A 23,258-nucleotide genomic window follows, 5' to 3' on the forward strand; every position below is an offset into this window, starting at 1 on the left:
GCGATTGTTGGCAAGTGAGTGCTATTACTTTTTAGTAATATTTAATATTAGTGTCCATTAACATCTTTCTCATTTTATTTTACTATTTATAGTCAGTTTTTGCAGCACATAGCTTCTAAAAAGGACACACCAAAAAAAAAAAAAAAAAAAAATACTGACTGATACCTTTAGAAGCTCATTCATTTTGTATGTTCATCATACAGAATCTGTTTGGGAGATCTCCTGCAGGTCAGCCACATGAGTTCTGAGTGAGCTTTAATTAAATTCATTAGCCAGGGGTTTCTTATCAGATGTGACAGTGAGGCAATACAGTATCTGTCCGTGCTTCCCTGCCAGCATTCAATTAATATGGACTGGATTTCCTTGTAATCACATAGCTCGCCATCTGCTCTGATTTTTAGTTCTATAATAAGAGTCAGTGACATACTGGCAATCAGTCCCTTGAATGCTTAAAAGCCTTTCAGCACAGATACCCACAGTCACATATTGTATACTGTATACTGTATACTGTATACTGTACTGTCTCACTTTATGCATATCAGCAGCTGATGATTCATCATAACTGGAGCAAAAAAACAAAAGGCAATCAATGGCACTATATATTCATTCACGAGTACATGTTAGAATCTGACCATTTAGAAAGGTATATTTTGGCCAGGAAGAATGGTTAGATGAAGAAAAGAGAGGAAGCCAATAAGGTCCTTCATCACTTACTTTCTGTATTGATTGTGATCCAATAAGCTGAGTTAGCTCCATGGGGGCACAGAGGATGTGAAACAGAGTAATAAACAGAGCCTTGGTGGCCTCCTTGAAATTACATCTACATCCCAGAGCTTCTGTTTCCAGTTGCAGAAATACAGGCATAGTTCACAGAAACCACCATCTCACATATAATGAGCTCCATCTTATACCTTTGCACACATGTTTTGAAGATTTATTTACACAAATAGGTGAGTAAAACTGGTCTTAAATTAGTATTTACAGTTTCTCTTTGCACATCACATACTTTTGGGAAAATGCAAATGTCCTCCACATGGTCAAATAAATTGACAAAGTCTCAGTATTGCTCAGCAGGTAATGGTGTCAAAATCAAACAACAGCTCTCTTTATGCATTTGAGCCATTTAAATGAAGTCATATGTGTACTTTTTATATAATTTTACAACTGCAATATGTTACAACTGAGATTAGGACAAAATGGTCAACATGTCCCTATAAAACTATCAGAGAGCCATTTTATCATTTGTAGTAGCATAGCTTTACCACATGATGTCACTCTTTGAACATTGTCATTTTCGACATCTTTTTATGGTTCTGATGCATGGAAATCCATGCCAAACAATTTGTCTCCTTAAACACATTTTTTTACTTTGGACATGGCACTCAGTAGTACTTACTATTCTAAAGACGAAATACCCAAATACTTATCTTTCCAATGGTATGTGAATGTATGTATATACTTTTGTGAAAAGGATTAATTTCATGAATTAGAACTTTCATAAAAAATGTGTCACTGTACCAATTATTTACTCATAAAAACAATTTTTGATTTTGCAGATATTACCTGGTGTCTTTTCTGTTTTGGGCACCAGCACCCTATCTGATCTAATTATCTGGGTGTTGCCATACTGCTAAACTATTTCTTACACAGTGAAATAACTAATGACAACTGTCTTTGCCATTGTTTATTAGCCATGATCTCAGCACTGTAGAATCCTTAAATTCTGGCAAACAAACAAACAAACAAAATATCTATCTCTGAAAAAACAACAACACTGAACCCTTTGAATCAACATTTGCCAGACACCATCTTCATCTTCATCATCTTTCCTTCTTGACTTTGGATTCACTCGATATTTTCTCTCTCTGAGCCATGGTGAGAATTTGTAACGAATGTTGTGCTGATCAACAGTCTGGAATATTAGTTTTGTCAAACTGATTCATATGTCCTCCCCTAGTAATAGAGGCTGGAGGAAGAGGCCAGCTGTTCCCAGGATACACACGAGGACAAATACCCAGAGGAAGATCCTGTCGATAACCATGGCAACATACTTCCAGTCATCCTGAACCTGTGAGAGGATCAAAGTGAAAACATTTTTAATGCCATGGCAAAGACGTTTTGTCACAGGTTTAAAAGTTGTACTTTCCCCATGCCCTTAATAAAATGCTTTTACAATTGTGAGCACTCACCTCCTTTGCTTCATTCTGTAGTCTCATGTTCTCTGCAATGTATTTGACACTCTCGATAGCCTCCCTGACCTCAGGAGAGAGTGGCAACAGAGACATTATTCCTACATCCAGAGACTCAGAGCTGGAGCACTGACTTTCCCCTCCAACCCCAACAGCACTGCCTCCAGTCAAGGCCCCGAGGCTGCCCAGTCCTCCACTGCCTCCCCCAGAGTCTGCAGGCAGTTTGCTGGATCTCTGGTGCCAGCAGCAGTTGCAACGACCCTCGCGGCACAGGAACCCAGAGCCCATGCCTTTGGCTGACTCTTCACTTAAGTTATTGAGATTGGAGAGCTCTGTGTTGTTGAAAAGCCGCTGACGGTTCGTAAGGCTGGACACCATGCTGGAAGCCAAGGCCTGAGGTTTGTGCTGCTTTTGCAGAGAACCTGATGAATGAATGGCACAGGACCTCGAATGCATCATCTGAACAGTGTCAGCCACTGTCACCTTCTCGGGGTCCCGATCTGGTCTGGTCATGAACATCACCCTGGGGAGCAGCCCCAGGAACACACTCCGCACCCAGCAGGGCATCGTGTGTGTCTTTGGTGTGCGGTAGTGGACGTTCAACACAAAAACAGTGATGACGATGGAGAGGGTGACAAAGATCATGGTGAAGAGGAGGTACTCCCCAATAAGGGGGATGACTAGCGAGGTGGATGGGATGGTCTCTGTTATGACAAGGAGGAAGACAGTTAAAGACAGCAGGACAGAGATACACAGAGTGACTTTCTCCCCGCAATCAGATGGCAGGTAGAAGACGAGCACAGTAAGGAAGGAGATGAGGAGGCAAGGGATGATCATGTTGATGGTGTAGAAAAGAGGCAGACGGCGGATGTACAAAGAGTAAGTGATATCCGTGTATATCTCCTCACAGCAGTTGTATTTGATGTCGTGCTTGTAACCAGGGGCATCAATGATCATCCACTCGCCACTCTCCCAGAAGTCCTTGAGATTGATGGTTGAGCCAATCAGCACCAGATCAATCTTGGCCTTGTCATAAGTCCAGGAGCCGAACTTCATGGTGCAGTTTTGGTAGTCGAAGGGGAAGTAGGTGACGTCAATCTTGCAGGAGCTCTTGAATATGGCAGGAGGGATCCAGGTAACGTCACCATTGTAACGAAGCAGGGCCTTTGTCTTGTCATCGACCTGGAAATCTCCAACTGCACTGTAGAGGGAGAAACAGAAAGAATGAGATAATGAAAGACAGACAGGGTGCAGGTTGGTGAGAAGGACAGATGAGTCACTGAAGATTAAATTGGGGGATATATACAATCGACTGTTGTGTCATGGCAATGTCTTTTGGCTTCTCAGCAAATTATACCCTTTGATGTTTCTACATAGACTCCCTGAAGAATATGCAAAACAAATCAAATGACCCGTGCAAAATGAGCAGACCAGTAGAGACCGATATGGCTTGTCATTGTGCAGCGATCTTTTATCATAAATGCAACAATCAATGAAGTGGTTGAGCCAGGTTTTTAATTTGTTGTTACGCTCACTTGTTGTACAGCACAATGTCTGGCTTCCATATCCTGTTGGACGGTACTCGAATGAACTCAACGCCTCCAAAATCTTTTGGATTCCATCTGAGTTTGTAGTCATTCCAGATCTGAAAAACAAAACAGAATGATTCATTTACATTAAAAACACAAAAAGCCTGCACTTCTTCAGCATTTTTGACATATCTAAAGATAATGAAAACAAAATAAAAATATTTCTTAATACAACTTAGGTCAGGTTTCTTTTAAGTAGGGCTTTCTATTTAAGGCAATTTTACAGTCAGTTTGAGACTTACTGTATCATCCACCTGCATTGGATGGATGCCTCTCTTGTGCATATAATGTAAAATTGGTGTTGAATCTGTGCTCTCGTTTTGATCGAAATTTAAACTGAAAGCGGGTCACAAATCAAGTTGGTTAATCTAAATCTTTAACCAGAATTTGACAGCTCAGTGGTTAAGGTATTATTTATTCATTCATAAAATCACCCTAATCAAATGTAAATACCTACAAGATAAAATGTAATACAAAATATGTCAAGTACTTTCAAGCCAAGTGGTTTAAACAAAAGAAGTTTATTGCAAACAGTTTTATAAAGCTACAAAACAGATATAAAAGCAAGAAGGATCTTTTTGTCACATTTTTTGCCTCAGGACAGCCAGTGATCCTCATGAGACTCATAAAGCAACAATAGTAAAGCAACCTCAAAGAGCTTTAAAAATTTCATTTAATTAAGAAACAGTATCTTCATGTACTTAGAGTGTATTGTAAGATTTGGGTGGCCAGGGGGGCTCTCCTTGTTGTTTGTACAATGCTTAAAGAGACTCTATAAAAAGATGACATTAAAACAGTGCTTCAGCTCTCAGCACCGAAGAGCAATTACAAGTCAGCCCTTTGGCATGAACATGGCTCTAGCACTTGTAATATGGGACCTGGAGACCTGCCCTCCCTCATTTGATTCAAAACTGGTTCAATGCACTACGCATCATGGCAGCAGAGGAGCCACGTGGGACCAACTAAATGACAAAACCATCAATCCATACAAAAAGTATAGACACTTTATTTTTGACTTTTCTAAGTGATTCTGAAATATGAATCAGGTTTCTTTATCCAGGTTTAGTGTACTGCAAAAGATTAGAGGTTTCTGTTTCGATAGGAATATTAAGGACATTGGCAAGTATGATCAGTTTCAGACCACTGCCAGATGTTTTCAATTAAAATAAAAAAAAAAATTGATTTTCATTTAAATTGGCCATGAAATCAAAGTGCATTTGGTTTATAGGATTTTTTTCAAGAAACAAGACTACAACGATCAATGTGCTTAAAAAGCTTCCCCCCATGAATAATTCAACCTGTCAGTCTAACCCCAAAGAGTCATGTATGACAGAAGGCTAGATCCATACTTGATGTCCTTGCTCAAGGTCCATTTGCACAGTCACGCACCATAAACTTACATGTCTCAGCCACAGATTTGTCTCCATGATCTGATTGACTTCATCCTGACAACAGAGCAGAATTTATCCTTAATGAAGACATTTTAAGAAAAGAAAAAACAAATCATTCAACATTTTTTTTTTTTTTTACGTTAAAACAGTAAGAACACTGTCACAGGTGATCATCCAGTTCACCGCTGAGGATTGTTTGTGTGCTCTCTGCAGGGTCAGACCTCTGCGTATCCTGGACAAGAGGATTCAGAGAGGCACACCTGAGTCCTCCATGCCTGAAGCATAACACACATGACAGCTGGAGCCAGGAGGGGATGGCGCTTTGACAGGAGGTCGCAGCACAGCCTTAACTTTTATTCTAACAACTGAGTGAGAAAGCTGGAGCAGGGGGAGGAGGGAATGCAGGGGAGAAAAAAACTGTGAGGGTCAGGTTTGCGCGTGACTTAGACCGTGAATGAACCAATCTCATGACCCAGTGCATAACATGAACCGTTCATATGACCGTTTAATATCCAGGAGAGCTCTCAGGTTCTACACAAGTGGCAACAACCACGGCTTGAAATTGAAGCCAATGCGGAGGTCCCTTAAGTGGGCCAGCATCTAGTAACCATCGATGGTCGCTAGATGCTGGGTCGATAAAGTCCCTTGCTCCAATAGACTCAAGCCAATACATTTTTTCAAAGAGTCATTATGATTTCAATCTCTACAGGCCCCTGTTATAAGTGTGCTGGTGGTAATTTTGGAAATTATTGCACCGTTAATAAGATATAAAGACGAATAGTAGCTTTGATTTCTGCCATGTGGGCACTGATTGACAGTGTGCTTCCCGGCTCCAGGGCTCACACTGGGTCGGACTATTGTCACAATATTTCAATTAATTGAATGTTATTTGATAACAATACCTGCTGTTTTAGTTAGCTAATGTTAGCACAGGCCTATATTGCTAGGTGTTCCCGGTAAGCTAGCGTTAGCTTCAGTCTGAGGTAGCGCGGTAGCACTCCTTATTTGGAAGGTCCTGGCTCCAAGTGGAAATGGCGCTGACCATAAGCAGCAACTCTGGGCTTCAAACTGGCTCCAATGCAAAGCAATGGGTGATGTCACACCTTGCTACATCCGTGTTTATATGGTTCTGCATGGCTGGTAAGCACACTTGGACAGAAGGCCAGAGGGTGATCTGTGCTGGATTATCTGTAAGAGATTGGTAATTTCATAGTACTTTGAGAGATTTGATAAGGCAAACATTCATTATCACCAAATCAGCCAGAGTGCAGAGACAGAAAGGGAGCATGTTCTGGTTCAGATCAGATGGAGATTCATTTATAATTCCGTCTCTTTTTTTCAAAAGTGCAATTGAAGCACGGACATTTGATTTTTAGAATTATTAATTAAGTACCATTTCACAATAACAGAATCCTCTGAACAGACATACAAACATGACTGACTACTGATGTGATGATTAAATCTAAGGCTTAAAGGAATAAATTGGCATTTTGAAAAAAATATGGTTATTCACTTTCTTGCTGAGTGTTAGAGAAGACGCTTGATGCCACTCTCATGCTTGCAAAGTAAATATGAAGCTACAGCCAGCATCTAGCTTAGTTTAGCACTAAGACCTTGGGAGACAGCTAGCCTGTTATTTATTGGCCAAGAAATAATCCAGCACATAAACCTCCATAAAATCATGATGTGTTGTATATATAATGTGTTAATTAGTGAGCTTTGGAGATTTTAGTGGGCAGATTTAATTACCTTTGGACAGAACAACTTTTATTTTAAGCTAAGCTAACTGGCCTCTGGCAGGAGTTTCATATTTACCATACAGACATGAGTGGTATTAATCTTTTAATCTAACTTTCGACATGAAAGTGAATAAGCATATTTCCAAAAATGTCAAACTATTCCTTTAAAGAACAGTTTCTCTTCGTGCTGTACCACACTGCCACATGTTCTGACACCTTCAATCAGCACAAACTGCCTGTGGTACAATCCCTGATTGTGACTTGATGGCTGAGCCAGCTCGGCCAATGAGCTATTGATGGTCTAAATGAGCTCATATAGCCCTGCTGTAATTGCTATAGGCCGAGCAACACCGCGTGAGGAGCACCAGGTGTGGGCAGGGAATTATAGCCATTCATCAGCACTGGGAGCTCAGCAGCCTGATAGACCAGTTGTATTAAGGATAAGATAACAAAATAGTCCTTATCTCTTTGTCATCTCTCGACTCAGACAGCTCTTCAGTACTTATGTAGCTCTTATGAGGAAAAAATATTAAAGGTTCTTATCACAGACAAAGGAAAATTGATTGAGGTGGGCTGCGAGGTGTCAGACAACACATTATCCATTCAAACTATAACAAATCTTGTAGCCTTGCTTCTACAGCAGTGACATACTATAATGTAAATCAATTTGATTGACCTAAAGCTGTAAAATAAACATCTGATATTGATAAAATGTCTTTAGGGACTGATGAGATACATTGCAGTATATTCAAATGTGGCACAATGACCCAAGCCCTCCAATAAGCCCATTTTTGTTTAATTATTGCTATCCACTCTAGACCTGTCTGAGTCAAGCAATGGAGCCGTGTGTCTGCCCAGCCAGTCTGCACACAACAAGCTCCAGCAAAACCTGCCATTAATTCCAGGGGTGCTCATCTGAAGTGGCAGCGATTGAGTGATAGAGGCTACTTAAACTGAGAGGTACTCAGACAGCTGACATTTCCTATCTTGTCCTGGCCAGACAAACAGCCACGCTGACCCTCTTTTCACCTAGTTCCCTTGTCAGGGTTATAAACCCGGGGCAACTGTGCACTGGCAGAGAATATCCCAGGTGTCTCAGATGGTGCCACAATCCTCCCCCTCTCAAAACTTTGTTGTCCAAAGTCCACAAATTGACACACAACCTATTTTTTTATGTTGCTTCTTGCTTTTTCTCTCAGGTCATGACCGCTCAGTGGAGAGTGATACATGTTGACATGTGGGGAAGTAGCTGCCCCATAAATTACAGGTACCTTTAGATAGATACAAGCACTTGTCTCAGAAACTGCGAAAAAACCTTTGCAGGCTATACTTACCACTTTGACCAGCTGTGACATGGACACCTCGAACTGTACAATGACTGGGTCTGACACATTTTCCACCGGCCGTATGTACTGGTTGTAGTTGGAGAATATCACAGAGAAGAGCTTGTGCTCTGCATCTGAACATGTGCCTCCTGCATCAGAGCAGAGGGTCAGACATGGATCTGTCACTGCACATGGTTAATAACAGCTTGTTTTCAGGATGGATAACTGCCAGCTGATCACGTTTGTTAGCTCTCACCAATCCAGGGGAGCAATGATTTCTCTTATTTCAGTAAAACAGTGACTAGAATTATTAACTCATTTTTTGTTTTTTGTTTGTTTGTTTTGGTTTTTTTGTGTTACTTTCAAGTTCGTGCAGTTTTGTTTTAATTTATTTTGAAATTTCCCCTGAAGAGAATACGAGCAGCAATACAAATAGCCTACATTCATCCCTTCACTTGAAACATAGCCATGTTAAGTCATCCTTTTGATTTCCCACAGTGTTTGCATTATATAAAGGATTTGTCATGAACGTATTTTATTCATGCAAGGGATTATTTTTAAATAATGTTCTTTCTATTTTTTAGTTTTGTACAGGTTATGCTACAATAAAATGTTCATTTTTCTCCTTAATTGTGGTAATATTATTTAACACATTTATGTAAAGCAACAATTAACAAGATGTCCTAAAGAAAAGAAGTACCCTGTTACTCACCCTGCAGAAGAAACAGAAGGAAGGAACAGGTGTGCAAAAGAGAGCAAAAATTGGCTTTCATCCTGTTTCACCTGGCAATCGGAATATTAATCCAGGGTCAGAGGCAGCAGCGCTCCGCGCAGCAGACAGGAGGAGAAAGTGGGAAGAGTGAAAGCACGTCTGCAGCTGCCAAGAGCCCAGAGAGCAGAGCGAGGGAGGCAGAGCCACACTGAAACACACAGCCAGTCACTGGAAGGATGCTCACTGCACTGCAAAAAATGTGCAACCTATAGCGACCTAATCTGATAAAAAAAAAGGGGGGGGGGGGGCTCTTTTTTTGGATAGTTCCTTTAGGGTCTACATTGTCACCAGAGTTTTCTCTTTAAGTCTGGGATTGGACTACCTGCTATAGAAACAAGTATGGTTACACAATTGGCTAAAAAGTATGTGTTTTTGAAACTGTTTTTTTTTCTCTTCCTCCTTTTTTTTTCCTCAAGTGGGGGAATTGAGGGGGGTCAGACTCCAGCCCAAATTTGAGTCTCCTGCAAGAAGACATTTTCTCAATAATAGCCTAAATCAAATAAGATCAGTAGTTATTGTGTGTCACTGTGTTGGGGTTTGGGAGGCCCTCAGTGGTAGTTCGGGAACATAACAGAATATTTCTTTAGTAACCAGTTCTTTATTGATTCTGTCAGAATATCTTCTTGTTTCTTGTTTTGCCTTTTCAAAAATATGTCACTGCTGGTAATCCCACCTCTAATTGGGATACAGCTTTGTATTTGATTCTGGTCTTCCTTTTTACCCATGTTGACCCTTTTCAAGGCAGACACGTAAAAGCATTTGACTTGTCAAAGTAGGAAAGGCACAGGTGGAATTCATAACATTAGTGACGACTGCTTTCCATTTAGGTGAGTTCCAGGGCTCTGATATTGTGAATGCTCACTCACTGACATGGTTTACTGGGACAATTAATGGAATGGAGCCATCGTTAATGTTATTATTTACCTCTGTGCTTTTCCTGCTTTGACAAGTCAAAATGTCTGCCATTAAAAGGGTCCATTGTCAATTTGGTTTCAGTTGGCTAGCAGGGTGGCTCATTGGTTTGACAGTTCTGTCCTTCAGCTGGATGAAGATCTAAGTTGACATCCACCATGCTGAAGAGCCCTTTAATGATAAATAAATTCATAACAGCACCAGGGATGTGGTTTGGTGTCTGACCCACTCTTAACTCCCTCAAGTGGGGCAAGTGAAAAGAGAATTGCCCCATGGGGACCATTAAGGATTACATCACATAAGACTAAAAAAAAATGTTGATTTGACCTTCAAAAAGTTTTCTTTCCTCCAGACAGGTTACAATGAAAACTTAGGTTGTTTGTACACCTACACATAAAAGATTTCAGCTGAGGCTCGGGTCATTTAACATGACTTCAGTGAGCCTCGTGCTGCAAAGGTTATCCTGTGGATTTAATAAGGATTAATTTGTAAAATGTTTTGTTGTTGTTGTTGTTGTTGTTGTTATTGTTTTTAATTATGATTTTATTGTTTAATCTGACATGGAATTAAAATAGATCGGATTTTGAAATAATCCTCACATTTATGGTATATCCTTCCATTCTTCATATAGTAAATTCTTGTTGAAAACATATAAATTACTAGATTTTGAAAAGAGGACTGGTTGCATCAATGTAAAGGTAATTCTCAGAGCAAAATATCCATGCATCTCTTATTGGAGACTAATGACATAAGGCTGCTGACATAAGGTTTGTGATTAATGGGACCTTGCATTGAGTGTTGAATGAAGACTCCTCCAGATTGGAGACTAATGACATGTGGCTGCTGACATAAGGTTTGTGACTAATGAATCCTTGCATTGAGTGTTGATTAAAGACTCCTCCAGATTTGTACGATTTGAAACAGATGATCTATTATTCACGGATATACTGTGGCACTGCACTTTCTCTCCTAATGATAAGATACTAACAGGTGGATGAAAAAGCGATGAATAATCTTGAAAACTGTAAACAGAGATTAAAACAAAGTAAGCGCGGTCATTAACATAGATGCTGATAGCTATCTCTTGATTGAAATAAAGGTGTCACAAAAGAACCAACAGTCTGCAGAATCTGTAACGAGCCCACTCAGCACTGTTTATTGAGCAGTAAACGTTGTGTGTGGGTGTATGTGTGTGGAGGTGAATGTTCAGCTTGTGTTTGTGTGCTTTGTGAGGCTCGATTTATGTGTGTGGGTGCACTTGCTTGTCTCTACAAATAAAAACATAACAGAGATTAACTCGAGTGTAAACGCAAGGCACATGTGTGGTCAATTTCTGATACATATGAATTTCATTTTCTCTTCAGCTAGGATTTGAAGCCTGTGCAGCGTGCACTGGACCTCAAGACAAGATCAGCTCCACTTTCAACTGTTTTGTTGCATCAACCTATTTTTTTGTCTGGTCACACATTCCCACATTTATCTATGTGATGAAATGTTCTAACTGGCACATCTTCAGCAAATGTATTGGCTCTGAGGGCAAACTTTACCACAAGCAACATAGATTGATAGAGCTGAGCACTTTGGCAAGACCCTGACAATTTTGGGAATTTGCTGGGGATTTCATACATTTAATCAAACTGAAAGAGGACACAGGTTGACCTTTCGATACATTTATTCATTCTTTAATCACACATCACATTTCAATGACATGGTAATATAACTTAATCACAAATAAGGAGTAAAACAACATCTGACAGCAGACAAACGTCCCTCACATCTCTGTCCAATTGGGTTTGTCCCAACAACAGTTCAGCAAGTATCATGTTTGCATACTTCACTGCAGAGGAAGCTATATTCAGTCCAGTTCTGGAGCTGATTTTTGTTGATATGAAGGGAAATAACCTCAGTGTAATGAGGTCTCATTAGGTCTCTTGCAGATGTACCATTTCCTCAAAACACTGGGAGATGAAGAGGGTAGTATTGCTGTAGGATACTTGGTTGGTGCTAGGATTACTTTTTATGGTTTGGTTTAACCCACTAAGGTGCCTTATTGGTGAAATTTGGCACACGTGACATTGGTGTCAGTGCTCTTGGACCCCACCAATATGGTACTATAAGCTTTAATCAAACACCAAAAATACTTTGCAACTACTACTGGCCTTCATCTGTTGTATGATAATTACCCTAACAGTTCAATTGCTAATGAAGAGCCTTATCTTGTGCACTGTTCCTCATTGCTCATCAGATACGAGGGATCTCGGAGATGGACTGCTGGTTGGGAATAATCTGATTTTGGAAAAGAGGCTGGAGAAACAGGCCCAGGGTGCCCACCACACACACTATCACAAAGATCCACAGGAACATACGATCCACCACCATGGCCACATACTTCCAGTCCTCTATCACCTGCAAATACACAGAAATGAAGTCTAAATTATTCAGTGTGCTTGTTATACAGATGTGTCAGGACATATCGTACACAGTCATTTATCATATTAAACCAGCTGTATTGCATGGCGATGAGATGAATAATTCTGACTCAGTGTGTTTTCAGTGCTATGCCTCCATGCAGCCACTCGGGGGCAAAGAAAATAAATGAGTGAGTGAATGAGTGAATAAATGAGGATCTAAATATAATAATAAAACCCTATATGTTTTAGTCGTATGATGTTTTGGATGTCTTGTAGTCTATAGCAATTGACTGGGATTGATGAATGAATGAATGAATGAATGAATTGCAACTTTTACTGTGATTTCCATTTATGGTTTACCTTGATGTTCTCTGACTGCACTAAACCAATATTACTTAGAATACATAAGCTTATTCTGAGGGGGCAGTATAGAATGCAGACTGGGTGATAGTTGAACAGGAGCATAGTTAAGTTATATCCTTATAAGGAACTGTCTCCATAATGCTGAGATCTATACTGAAATAGCTATTGACCCTTTCGCCTCAATTTCAATGCTGGTCTTGGTAGTTTTTGAAACAAGTCATTTCTCATTTCTGGTTCCCTCCCTATTTTATTGATTTGTCACAAAAAGCAATTGATTACCCAAAGTCTGCCCTCAGTTTGCTGGGTCACAGCCACCACTTAAGGTTAGTGGTCTTCCTTGCTGCACCTCAGGGGTCACAGAACAGTAAATGCTATCATGCCAATACAAACATCTTTGATCCAGTTTATTGAGATCAGAATAGATGGGAGAAGATGGTGATGACATTGGAACCTGATTCCCCCAAAATTTGCCAATAGCTAATTGGCTTCAACTTTGATGGCAAAACTGTTCAACTCTTACATTACTCAAAGTTATTGTAGCTACCTATTGTTAACCTTAACATAAGCTAATCATGAGATGAGCACATAAAAATGTAATGCCCAATTTATGTTACTGTCATATTTACGGTTACATAATTTACGGTTGGCTAACAATGTGTCAATCTGTTCTGCTAAGTTAATATCATTAGTTACAGCCTTCCCAAAAAGCCATCAACCCTTGATTTTACAATGATTTTTGAGTATAGATTTAAGAAATAAGACACACTGTGTTCATAAGTGAGCTTAAGAGGGGCTCGTTGCCTGATTTTTACATTTTTGATGGAGCCAGGCTAGCTGTTTCCTCCTGCTTCCCATCTTTATGCTAAGCTAAGCTAACCGACTCCAGGCTCCAGCTCCATACATTAAGCACGCTATTTAGAGTGGTATAGATCTTTTCATCCAACTCTCAGGAAAAAAACAAATATGCGTATTTTCCTAAAATGTTGTCTAGTTCGTTGAAATTCAAGCCAATGTCGGTACCATTTTATGAGACAACAAAAAATGTATATCTTTCTTAAATTCTTAAATTTCAAATCTTTATGAATGATACTGTGGTACAACAAATTTTGCACTGTATAACGGGTACCTTTTAATTCTTCGATTTCAGATATTTGTGAATGATTTTGTGGCACAAGAAATTTTTTAGAAATATTTTCATAGAACCATATAGAGTGAATAAAAGTTTTGCTTTAAACATCAATACATACACTCTGATCGTCATCATCTCCCATCATGTGCTCAGCCACGAAGCGAACCCCATTCACCGCCTCCTGGACATCAGCAGCCCAATCTGAAGTGCTTCTCTGCTGGAGGTCCTGGGCAGAAGGGAAACCGCTTGGGAGGTAATCGGTGGAACGCAAGTCTCCTTTCCTGCTGGGGTTGCTGTAGTCCAGTGGAGGAGCTACATTTTTGTGTCCTGGGGTGGAGAAGGCAGAGTCGGAAGACAGCAGGGCAGAAGATGACATGGTGATACCTGTTTTGTTTGCAACTGGATAACCCAGGCCCAAAATGGCTCTTCTAGCCCGTAGGCACCGCTGTTGACGCAGCCTCTGGCGTGCAGAGTTATTGTGTGGACGTCTCATGAAGAGTAAAGCGGGCAGTTTAACAAGAAATATCAGCTTGACCCAGGAAGGCATGGTGTGAGTGCTGGGAGAGCGGTGGTGCACGTTGAGCACGCACACACTGGTGATGATGGAGAACGTCACCAGCACCATAGTGAACATCAGGTACTTGCCAATCAGGGGCACATCCAGTGATGTGGGAGGAACAATCTTTGAGATCAAAAGCAGGAACACAGTGAGGGCCAAGAGGACAGAGATGCAGAGGGTCATCTTCTCCCCACAGTCTGAAGGCAGGTAGAAGACCAGAATGGCCAGAGAGGTGATCAACACACAAGGAATGATGAGGTTGATGGTGTAAAAGAGGGGCTTCCTCTTGATGATAAAGTCATATGTGAGGTCCACATAGGTAGGATCCAGAGGGTTTACAGTCCGTCTACCAGGCAGTGCCAAGATATCCCACTCCCCACTAGGAGTAAAATCATCCATGCTGGCCACCTCTGACTTCAAGATCAGATCGATCTCAGTGTGGTCATATGTCCAAGAGCGGAACTTGAGGGTGCAGTTCTGCTGGTCGAAGGGAAAATGCTTGACCTCGATCTTACAGGCGCTTTTGTAGATGGCTGGAGGGAGCCAGTTGATGCTGCCATTGAAAAGGACAATGGCATTGGTGAAAACTGTTACCTCATAGGTTCCATCAGCACTATGAGAAGAAAGAGAAAGAGAAAGAAAACTTAGGAGAGCCTCTGAATCCGTCTCTGAGGCTTATTCTATCAATACTGCAATCATAGTGCAGATAAGGGAAAACTACTCATACTGTAAAGTCCTATTGGCTATTTTTGACAGACAAGGACAGTTCAATCAATATCAAAACCAAAATCCACAAAGCAAAGACTGAAACCTTCATCATATAGAAGCTTTGGTGAGGCTTCAGAGAATCAGTTTGGAAAGATAGTTAAAATGAACAAGACAAGGTGAAGATGGAGAGAATGCTGATTATGTCACTTTAATACTTAATGTTTTCTTTCTTGGTAATTTAGATTATATCCAAAAATATTGGTTGAACTGTTGTACATTATAGAAAGAACTAATTATTTATATGAGTAATGATCTGTTTTGATTTTTTAATCTCACTAGTTGCATGGCCCTAAGGATGGCAATGTCGGTCCACCACTTCGGTCCGGATGGACACATCTCAACTATTGAATGGATTGCTGTGAAAAGGTCAGGGTCCCCAGAGGATAAATTGTAATGACTTTGGTGACTGACTTTTCCTCTAGTACCACCAGCAGGTCAAAGTTTTAACATATTCACTGAAATAGCTTGACATCTACAAGATACAAAAGTATGGTTCATGGTTCACCAGTTGATGTATCCTAATGACTTTGGTGATCCCCTGGCTTTCTCTCTCGGGCCACCACAAGGTAAACATTTGTGGTTTTCTGTCTAAAATATCTTGACATCTATGAGATGGATTGCTGGGAAACTGGCTACAGATATTCCAGGTCCCTAGGGCATAAATTAATTAATTAGGTGAATCTTAGAATTCTCTCATCAGGTCAAAACTTCAGTGTACCCAACACTTTGGTTTATGACTATATACCTGTAAAATTAATGCTGTTCCTGTTAGCATCAGCTGTGTTTTGTGTTTGTTGCAAATAAGCAAATGTTAGAATGCTAACAGGTTAAACTAAGATGGTGAACCTGGTAAATATAACCTGCTAAACATCAGCATGTTAACATTGTCACTGTGAGGATGTTAGCATTTAGCTCAAAGCACTTCTGTGCCAAAGTACGGCCTCACAGAGATGCTAATATGCTGTAGACTCCTAGTATTATTAATACAAACATTGTCCATAAACACAGAAACAACATCATGACATTTCAGTTATGCTTACTTGTTGTACAGGACAATATCAGGGAGCCAGATGTGTCTGGAGGGAATACGCAACTTGTCAATACCTTCGTACTTTGCAGGGTCCCATGATAATCTGTAATCCACCCAGTGCTGGAGAGACACAGAGACCTGGTCATCAAGTCTGAGTCCTGACTTCCACACACTTTCTCAAGACTAACTCATATCCAATTACATGCTTCATTATCAGTGAAATATGTTTGGAGCAGAATTACAGCAGCAGTTTGTTCCACATTGAGAGAAGAAGAATGGACACGGTTTAATTCAAGTTCAGTTGGAAGGGCATTTAACTAGACATCGGCTGACTGAGAGTATATGACTGAGCTTCATCAGACTTACCTGAGTGAGCCAGACATTTGTGGTCATGATCTGTTCTCTTTCATTCTGGAAATGGACAAGTGTGGAAGATTTCACTTTAAATGCAGTTCCATGCAGAAATACAAGCACAACAATCTTCTGTTTTAATTTAGAAAAGAACAATACAGGGGTTATATTATTGTGTTTTTTGTGTTATACCTGCATGCTGGTTTGATCTACTTTGACAAACTTCAACAATGATTTAAGTCGTGAATTGATAAGGTCACAGCTGTTTCAGTTATAAATAGTCACTAAAAATGCTGTAAGATCACAAGAAGGTGAAATGTGATGAAATGTGTTGATACATACAATGAATTATCATCTTGTTTAGATCGTGTCAACATCCACACACACACACACACACAGACAGAAAATTGAGGACAGACTACTCTCTGGCATCTCGTTTGGAGAGTTTGGAGAGAGATCAAAAATAACTTCTCTCTTCTCAGATTGCTTGTTAACATGTTTGTTGATGGCACTGTCATCACACTGCCATGATATACAATTACAGTAAAGTGATACCAAATGCCAATTACTCCAAGGGCTACAATGCAAGCTCATAAAGTGAGGGCTGAAAATGAGCCTTACTGCCTTGGTCTGCAGCTGGGAAGAGCTTCCACTGTAAATCAGAGGAGAGCCTCTATCACTGTGGCTAAAACAGCTTTATGGCCCCTTTTAATCCAATGTGCTGAAGTTTCAATCTGGACATGACAGAGGCAGAGATCAGAGCTGACCAGATATATCCCCTACTTCATCCATCCATTCAGAGCTATGGCCTTTCAGCAGAGACTGGTTTGTAATTAACTGCTTTCTTAAAGCTTTGTGGATCTCGCTCTGTCTTTTCCATCATCCTCTTTCCCTGTCTTTCTTTCTCGGTCTCACTCTTTGTCTCTCCAGCACATATTCTCATGCATACTAACAGATGCACACACACAAATAAATGCACACACATCCTCCCGGTGAGCCGGAATATTTGGTGCTTTACCACACTGATGAGCTGTGCCAGAGACACTTGCAGCTTCACTGTGACTCTCTCGGTCCTGTTGACAGCTGGGCGAATGAGTGGATTATAGCGATCTTTTCCCAACAACCAGTTCATGAGACGCTCCTCGGAGTCAGCACAACTGCTACCTAGAGACACAATTTTGTTTAATGATTATTTTAACGCATAGGTAGTGTATACATATCTAAAATCACTGAGTGAGATGTGAACTGTGTATTGCAGTTTCCAAATAACCCAGATTACTTATTTTTATATTTACCACCTATGTGCCATATCACACCTGCATACCAATGCACAACATAATATATATGTGTATATATTTTAATTTGCCTCTTTTTAATCTTTCTCTTCTCTCTCATTTCATTATATACTCTAATTGTAACTAGAGCTTGAAGAAGCCAAATTCCACTGCCCTCAATGTTGACATCTGCTGTGTTGCTGTGCATGTGGCAATAAAACCTTTTGAATCTCCCTTGAATCTTGAATCTCTTCTGTTTTCCATTTTGACCATTATGGGGTTTCAGACCTGAGACACCACGTAGATGGACTTAATTAGTTCATGTGATGGAAGCAAGACTTAGAGTCTACAGCTATGCTAGCAGCTCTGTGAGGCTATACTTAGTACAGCAGTGCTTTGAGATATATGCCGTATCAGCATGCTAACATGCTCACAATTACAATGCCAATGAGTTGATCTCTAGCAGGTACAATGTTTAGATGTGCCATGTTCACCTTCTTATTTTAGCTTATTAGTACGGTAACAATTGATTAATCATCATTAAAGACAAAGTACAGCTTAAGTTATTGGTATGTCATTAGTTTTGCATGTGTTTGGCCATAAACCAAAGAATTGGACAAACTAAATTCTTGATCTGATAATGGTGCTAGATGGAAGGTCAGGGGATCAAAGTATTGTAAGAGAAAGGGTAAAGTTGTTTCATTGGTTATGTTTATCACCCTGCACAACTAACTCATTGTTAACAACATATACCCTCTTTGCTTTGAAAAGGATGTGAAGAAAACTGTTCAGGTCAATACTGCACCTCCTCTCTCTGCAGTCTGTATCAAGGCAGTGCGTCTTACAAACTGCAAATATAACTTTCCAAGGTCTCAAGGGAGACAGGAGCTCTCAATTAAGAAAGCCAAGGATGGCTGTGTTGTGGAAATCATATTAAAATGTTATGAACACCCCAAAGTCATGTCCAAAGTAATTACATTTGGGATGAGGGCTGAAATTTCCACAGCATGTTAATAATTCTGCTTTTGTATCGTTTTTGCCTTAAGCCAAACCACTGGTTTTGTCAAATGAGACTAAGCTATGAATACCAACACTTAAACTCCCCCTCCTTCCCTCCATCCCTGATAAATGAAGCCCATGTCAGGGGTGAAGACAAGCCTGATTGAAACTCTTGATTGGTGTTTCTCATCTGGAGCTGAACTGGTGCATGTTGCACCTCTTCCATTACTTTGCATGCCACTGGTTATTAATGCTTCCACTGCTAGAGTAGCTGAGTCGACTTGGTCTACTCATGGAGGTTTTACTGATGCACCCATTCAAGAAGAATCGCTACTGTGCGCAGAGTGATATTCATGGCTGCAGAACCTCAGAGATTCATCAAACGTGCCCTTTCTGGAGCTATGTGGTGACATGTTGCACAAAAAGTAGAGTACAGCTAGACTCCAAAGCTAATTTCAAAGCTTTTTAATGCTTCTCTTCTTGTTCATTATCAAACTGTGACTGTCATTATCAGGCCACAGACTCCTGGAGTTTTGCAGGGCGTGGCATACCCACAGTCTGCCCTGTGGGTCAGTGCATGCTGCAGCAACTGTGCCTTTGTCAGTCATTTGGCTGAGGTCCCATCCAAACACAGTAGGACCCCCGCAGCACTCTGTACCAGATGGTGTGTTGTCAAAGCCCTCGGAGACCAGAGTCAAACAAGCTCTGCCTTCCCCAGCGGTGAAGGCCACTGGCAAAACACCCAAAACTGCCATTTGTGTGTGTGTGTGTGTGTATGTGTGTGTGTGTGTGTAGGTTTACTGTGTAAAATGAACAGCATCTCATAAGTGTTGTGTTGACATTATGTTGATTCAGAGTGAGGTCAGGCATATTAATACAACGTTGGAGTCAGCCATTGTGGAGTTGATAAGGTCACTCTCCACAGCACACTGAAAAACATTATTCTACAAAAATGTAACACAGTTAAAGAGCCGAGAGCATAACTAAGAATGTGAATGAACCAAAATGAGGCAAAAGTTGAGTGAGGTGTCATGTTGTATGAATTCATTTTTTCTGTTATTCCACCTATGATAATCAGTTTTAAGATGTTCATCTTTTTCTATTGCTACTTTGTCTTCTTCTCCCTCTTCTTTCTTCCAGATATTTATATGAGTATAGGCCTTGTCTTTGTGACCGAATGAGTCTGTTAACATACTGTATGTTGTGTCAAATCATAATTTATTAGCGAAGCATTTCCATGGGATTGTCACTGTATTTTCCGTCATGAAATACATGTCACCATTGACTAGGAGTCCCCTTAATCTCAACAATGAACCCACTATGGTCAAGTGAAACTGTGATGCTGAGGAAGATAAGGTGGGCATGTTACACACAAAAGTTTCTGGAAATTTTTCAAGTATTTGTCCAATTTTATAAGTTTAGAAAGGTGCCACTACATTCTGCAAACGTTCAGCCATATAAGTGCTGATTTGGTGACTATACAGGCCACACTAGATAGCAGGACTTGTATTAATATATAGAATAACATCTCAGCTGAACTTGCAAATACATATTTCTATTGTTCTTTATTATGAAAATGTCTGTAATATTTTTTTTTAAATTAAAACTTTTTAAAATGTGTTTTAGTAACAAAAAATAAATAAAAATGGAAGCAGCATGGACTTGCAAATATTAATGTATCTGTATTTTCTACTGTTAGTAGACATTCAGTCACTGTAGTGAAGGTTGCACTGAAAATCAAAAGCTGCATGCAACTTTGTTACAATGACAGAAAAAGAAAAAACACAGCTCAGAGGCACTTTAACCCAAATAAATTTGGAGCTGTCACAGACAGAAGCACATGCTAGAACAGCCTACATTAATAAGACAAATAATAAAACTGAAGACACACTTACAGTGAACCAAAGAGAAAAAGTAAGCGAGGATGGAGAGAGCCCGAGTCATTTTTTCGGCACCATCTGGTCCGCTGGAGCTGTCAGTAGGAAAGCCTCAAAGCTGCGGTGTTCAGCGCTCCTCTTCTCGGACATGCCGGACTCTACGCGCTCTCGGTCTGGACACTTTACCAGCACTGTGCTGATGCCTGAAAAAGAAAGTCATTGACCGAAATGTGGTGTTACTTTACAACAATCCGCCCCGTGAAATTCACCGAGTCTCTTCAAGCAGTTTTTGCGTTCTGCCAACACGCAGCAGCCTAGCCATGCAGACGCGCTGCTCTCTCCGTCCCTTGCAGGTCCTGCAGGTCTTCACCAGGTCTCTGATCGGCTACTGCAACTTTACACCAGCTCAGCATCTGTTTTAGGTGGTAGGTTTCATATGCTGTATGTGCCACTGAAGATGCTACACTGTATTGTGCAAATGGAAAGGGAGATGAGGTTTATTCATTTCTGAACATACTTTTTGAGTGACATATTAGGGATAGGGAAGTAGGCTACTACTATTTGGGTGTATAACCCTTTTGTAAAGTCAGTGAATTTAGTATTACTCCTGTTTAATTTTCTGATCTGATCCCCACACCCTAATAAATGATTTGTAACATCTTCCTAAAACTAGAATAAATGGTTAAAACACACAATAACTGAAGCATATAACGCCCTGTGGAAATAATTGTTTTAAAAAATCATATCTGAGAACTTTTATCGTCTGAAAGTAGAGGTTTCTCTGACTTTATGTCAATGTCCTGAACCATATAGTCACATTTCAGCATACACTGTGTCCATTGTACACATGTATATTCCTCTCAGATTTTGTCAAACAAACTCTTCCCAACAAACATTAGGTGACAATTTTGGTGACTTGTGGACATTTGCTGACTTCACACTGCTTTAGTGACTGCACTCAGGAGAGGATAATATATTATTCTCTGGTCCTGGATGTGAGATTTACAGTCATGAGGCAAAGTCCAGTCAGAACAGGAGCAGTGCAATCTTAGCATAGCAGATTTACAGTCACTGTGCTGCTTAAAGCCTCATTATACTGGCCAGTAAAGGAACTGTATCAGGCATGAAGAGCAGCCCCAAGGACCCTGCCTGGGGTTATAAATTTGAACTCCAAAGACTTATATTCTGGGTTATTGAGAGCTGATCAATAGGGGCTGATTAGGTTTTGACCCTCACTTGTTTTCTATCAGGTCGAAGGGGACAGGGCCATTGACTGCACAGTTAAGTCATTTGTTTTCAAAATTGTACATGTGTCATAGGTATTGTTTATGTAGAAAACATGGTTTTCATGAAAATTACACATTCAAAGCAACATTGTATTTTTAAATCAGATACAGACAGCAACAACATTTTGATCTAGAGAGGTCTCTTGGTTAAAGGACTGTAGTGTAGTCTTTTTTACTACAAATGATATAATAAATAAACTATTTTCCATTATCAAAATATATTTTAGTGAAAATGTAGAGGAAAAGATTGTGCTCATGGTTAAATACAGAAATAAAATTGTCAATGTGAAAGCAAATGCTAATAAAGCCATCCGTAAACCCTGACCACCATGACACTATATGAAGATCAAATTACTTTCTGCATTGGCACTGAATGTTGCCTCTGAGAATAACTTGCTGATGTGGTGCTATAACTTTTGAATTTACATTTCTAAAAAATCTAAATCACTACAGCATGTCTGGAAGCAATGTAAAGTTTCTGTTGTAAATCGGCTCAAACATGGATGGCCTTATCGTTACAGGAAATTGTTGTAAATTTTGACTCCGGTTTGGCTATGACCTGACTTCGTCCCAGGAAATCTCGCATGTCCTTCTGTAGGAAAGAAAAGACACTGAAACTGCAGTTCACATCTCTCCTTCATTGTTCCCAAAAGCTTGAATGAAATGCCTAAATTTCAGCACATAGCACAATATTTTCCACGACACTCCCTTTTCATTATCACAACCCAAATTGTGACAAGTGTGCAAACTGCTTGAAAGATTCAGTCAAGCTGAGATTTGACCCTAAACAGCAGACTTGACAGTCTACTTTGAATATGCAATGAACTGCAGTACAGTCATGAGTTGTGAAACATGACTCCTCAGATATGAACCATGAGCCAGTTAATTTCCTTAATGGCTGCCCACTTCATCATATTACACAGTGATGACAATTTACAGGGACACATTCTGTGAAATACTCAATATCAACAATATAATTCCTGATTGGAGAGGGAGAAGGTTGTTTTGACTTTGGATTAAAGCCAATGATCCCATCACTAATTGGATCCCATCCCTAATGTATCAATGGATAGATGGATAAATTCATTATTTATTCCAAAAGGGGGTTTTGCAGAGGACTTGTCACAGGTCTTTGGCACCACTCTAGTTTCTTTGATCATAACTTTTTGATTAATTCAGAAAGACTGAATTTGTTTAATGGCTATTACTAACCGCTCAGTGGCTCAGATTGCAAGACGGTGAGACTGTATAAATGTCAAACAAGGAATTTCATGAGAACAGATTTACTTGGTCA

At 40.1% G+C, this 23,258-nt stretch overlaps 2 protein-coding genes across 3 annotated transcripts; both read right to left on the minus strand.

Annotated features, from left to right (window-relative positions):
• Positions 1-1,700: 1,700 nt before the first annotated feature.
• chrna3 (cholinergic receptor, nicotinic, alpha 3) lies at positions 1,701-8,413 on the minus strand. 2 transcript variants are annotated; one of them, XM_042410633.1, is made up of 5 exons: positions 8,243-8,413; positions 5,179-5,223; positions 3,725-3,834; positions 2,190-3,390; positions 1,701-2,068 (listed from the first exon to the last, which is right to left on the minus strand). In XM_042410633.1, the coding sequence occupies exons 1-5, from the start codon at positions 8,261-8,263 to the stop codon at positions 1,940-1,942; spliced, it is 1,506 nt and encodes a 501-aa protein (XP_042266567.1). In that variant the 5' UTR covers positions 8,264-8,413; the 3' UTR covers positions 1,701-1,939. The 2 variants fall into 2 exon arrangements, with proteins under 2 accessions (XP_042266567.1, XP_042266561.1); XM_042410627.1 differs by lacking the exon at positions 8,243-8,413 and adding an exon at positions 6,072-6,154.
• A 3,192-nt stretch (positions 8,414-11,605) lies between these two features.
• On the minus strand, positions 11,606-21,336 carry chrnb4 (cholinergic receptor, nicotinic, beta 4 (neuronal)). Its single transcript, XM_042409829.1, has 6 exons — positions 20,697-21,336; positions 17,547-17,692; positions 16,544-16,588; positions 16,188-16,297; positions 13,939-14,992; positions 11,606-12,323 (listed from the first exon to the last, which is right to left on the minus strand). The coding sequence occupies exons 1-6, from the start codon at positions 20,743-20,745 to the stop codon at positions 12,159-12,161; spliced, it is 1,569 nt and encodes a 522-aa protein (XP_042265763.1). The 5' UTR covers positions 20,746-21,336; the 3' UTR covers positions 11,606-12,158.
• Positions 21,337-23,258: the final 1,922 nt, after the last annotated feature.

Source organism: Thunnus maccoyii, chromosome 1 (genome assembly GCF_910596095.1).
Source record: "Thunnus maccoyii chromosome 1, fThuMac1.1, whole genome shotgun sequence".
Taxonomy (NCBI): domain Eukaryota; kingdom Metazoa; phylum Chordata; class Actinopteri; order Scombriformes; family Scombridae; genus Thunnus; species Thunnus maccoyii.

Coding starts and splice junctions, on each gene's coding strand:
- chrnb4 (XM_042409829.1), bottom strand. CDS start 20,745: ATGACTCGGGCTCTCTCCATCCTCGCTTACTTTTTCTCTTTGGTTCAC. Junction 17,693..20,696: donor CTTTTTCTCTTTGGTTCACT/GTAAGTGTGTCT, acceptor TTGTGTCTCTAG/GTAGCAGTTGTGCTGACTCC. Junction 14,993..16,187: donor GATATTGTCCTGTACAACAA/GTAAGCATAACT, acceptor TTCTTCTCATAG/TGCTGATGGAACCTATGAGG.
- chrna3 (XM_042410633.1), bottom strand. CDS start 8,263: ATGTCACAGCTGGTCAAAGTG. Junction 3,391..3,724: donor GACATTGTGCTGTACAACAA/GTGAGCGTAACA, acceptor CTCCCTCTACAG/TGCAGTTGGAGATTTCCAGG. Junction 2,069..2,189: donor TACAGAATGAAGCAAAGGAG/GTGAGTGCTCAC, acceptor ATCCTCTCACAG/GTTCAGGATGACTGGAAGTA.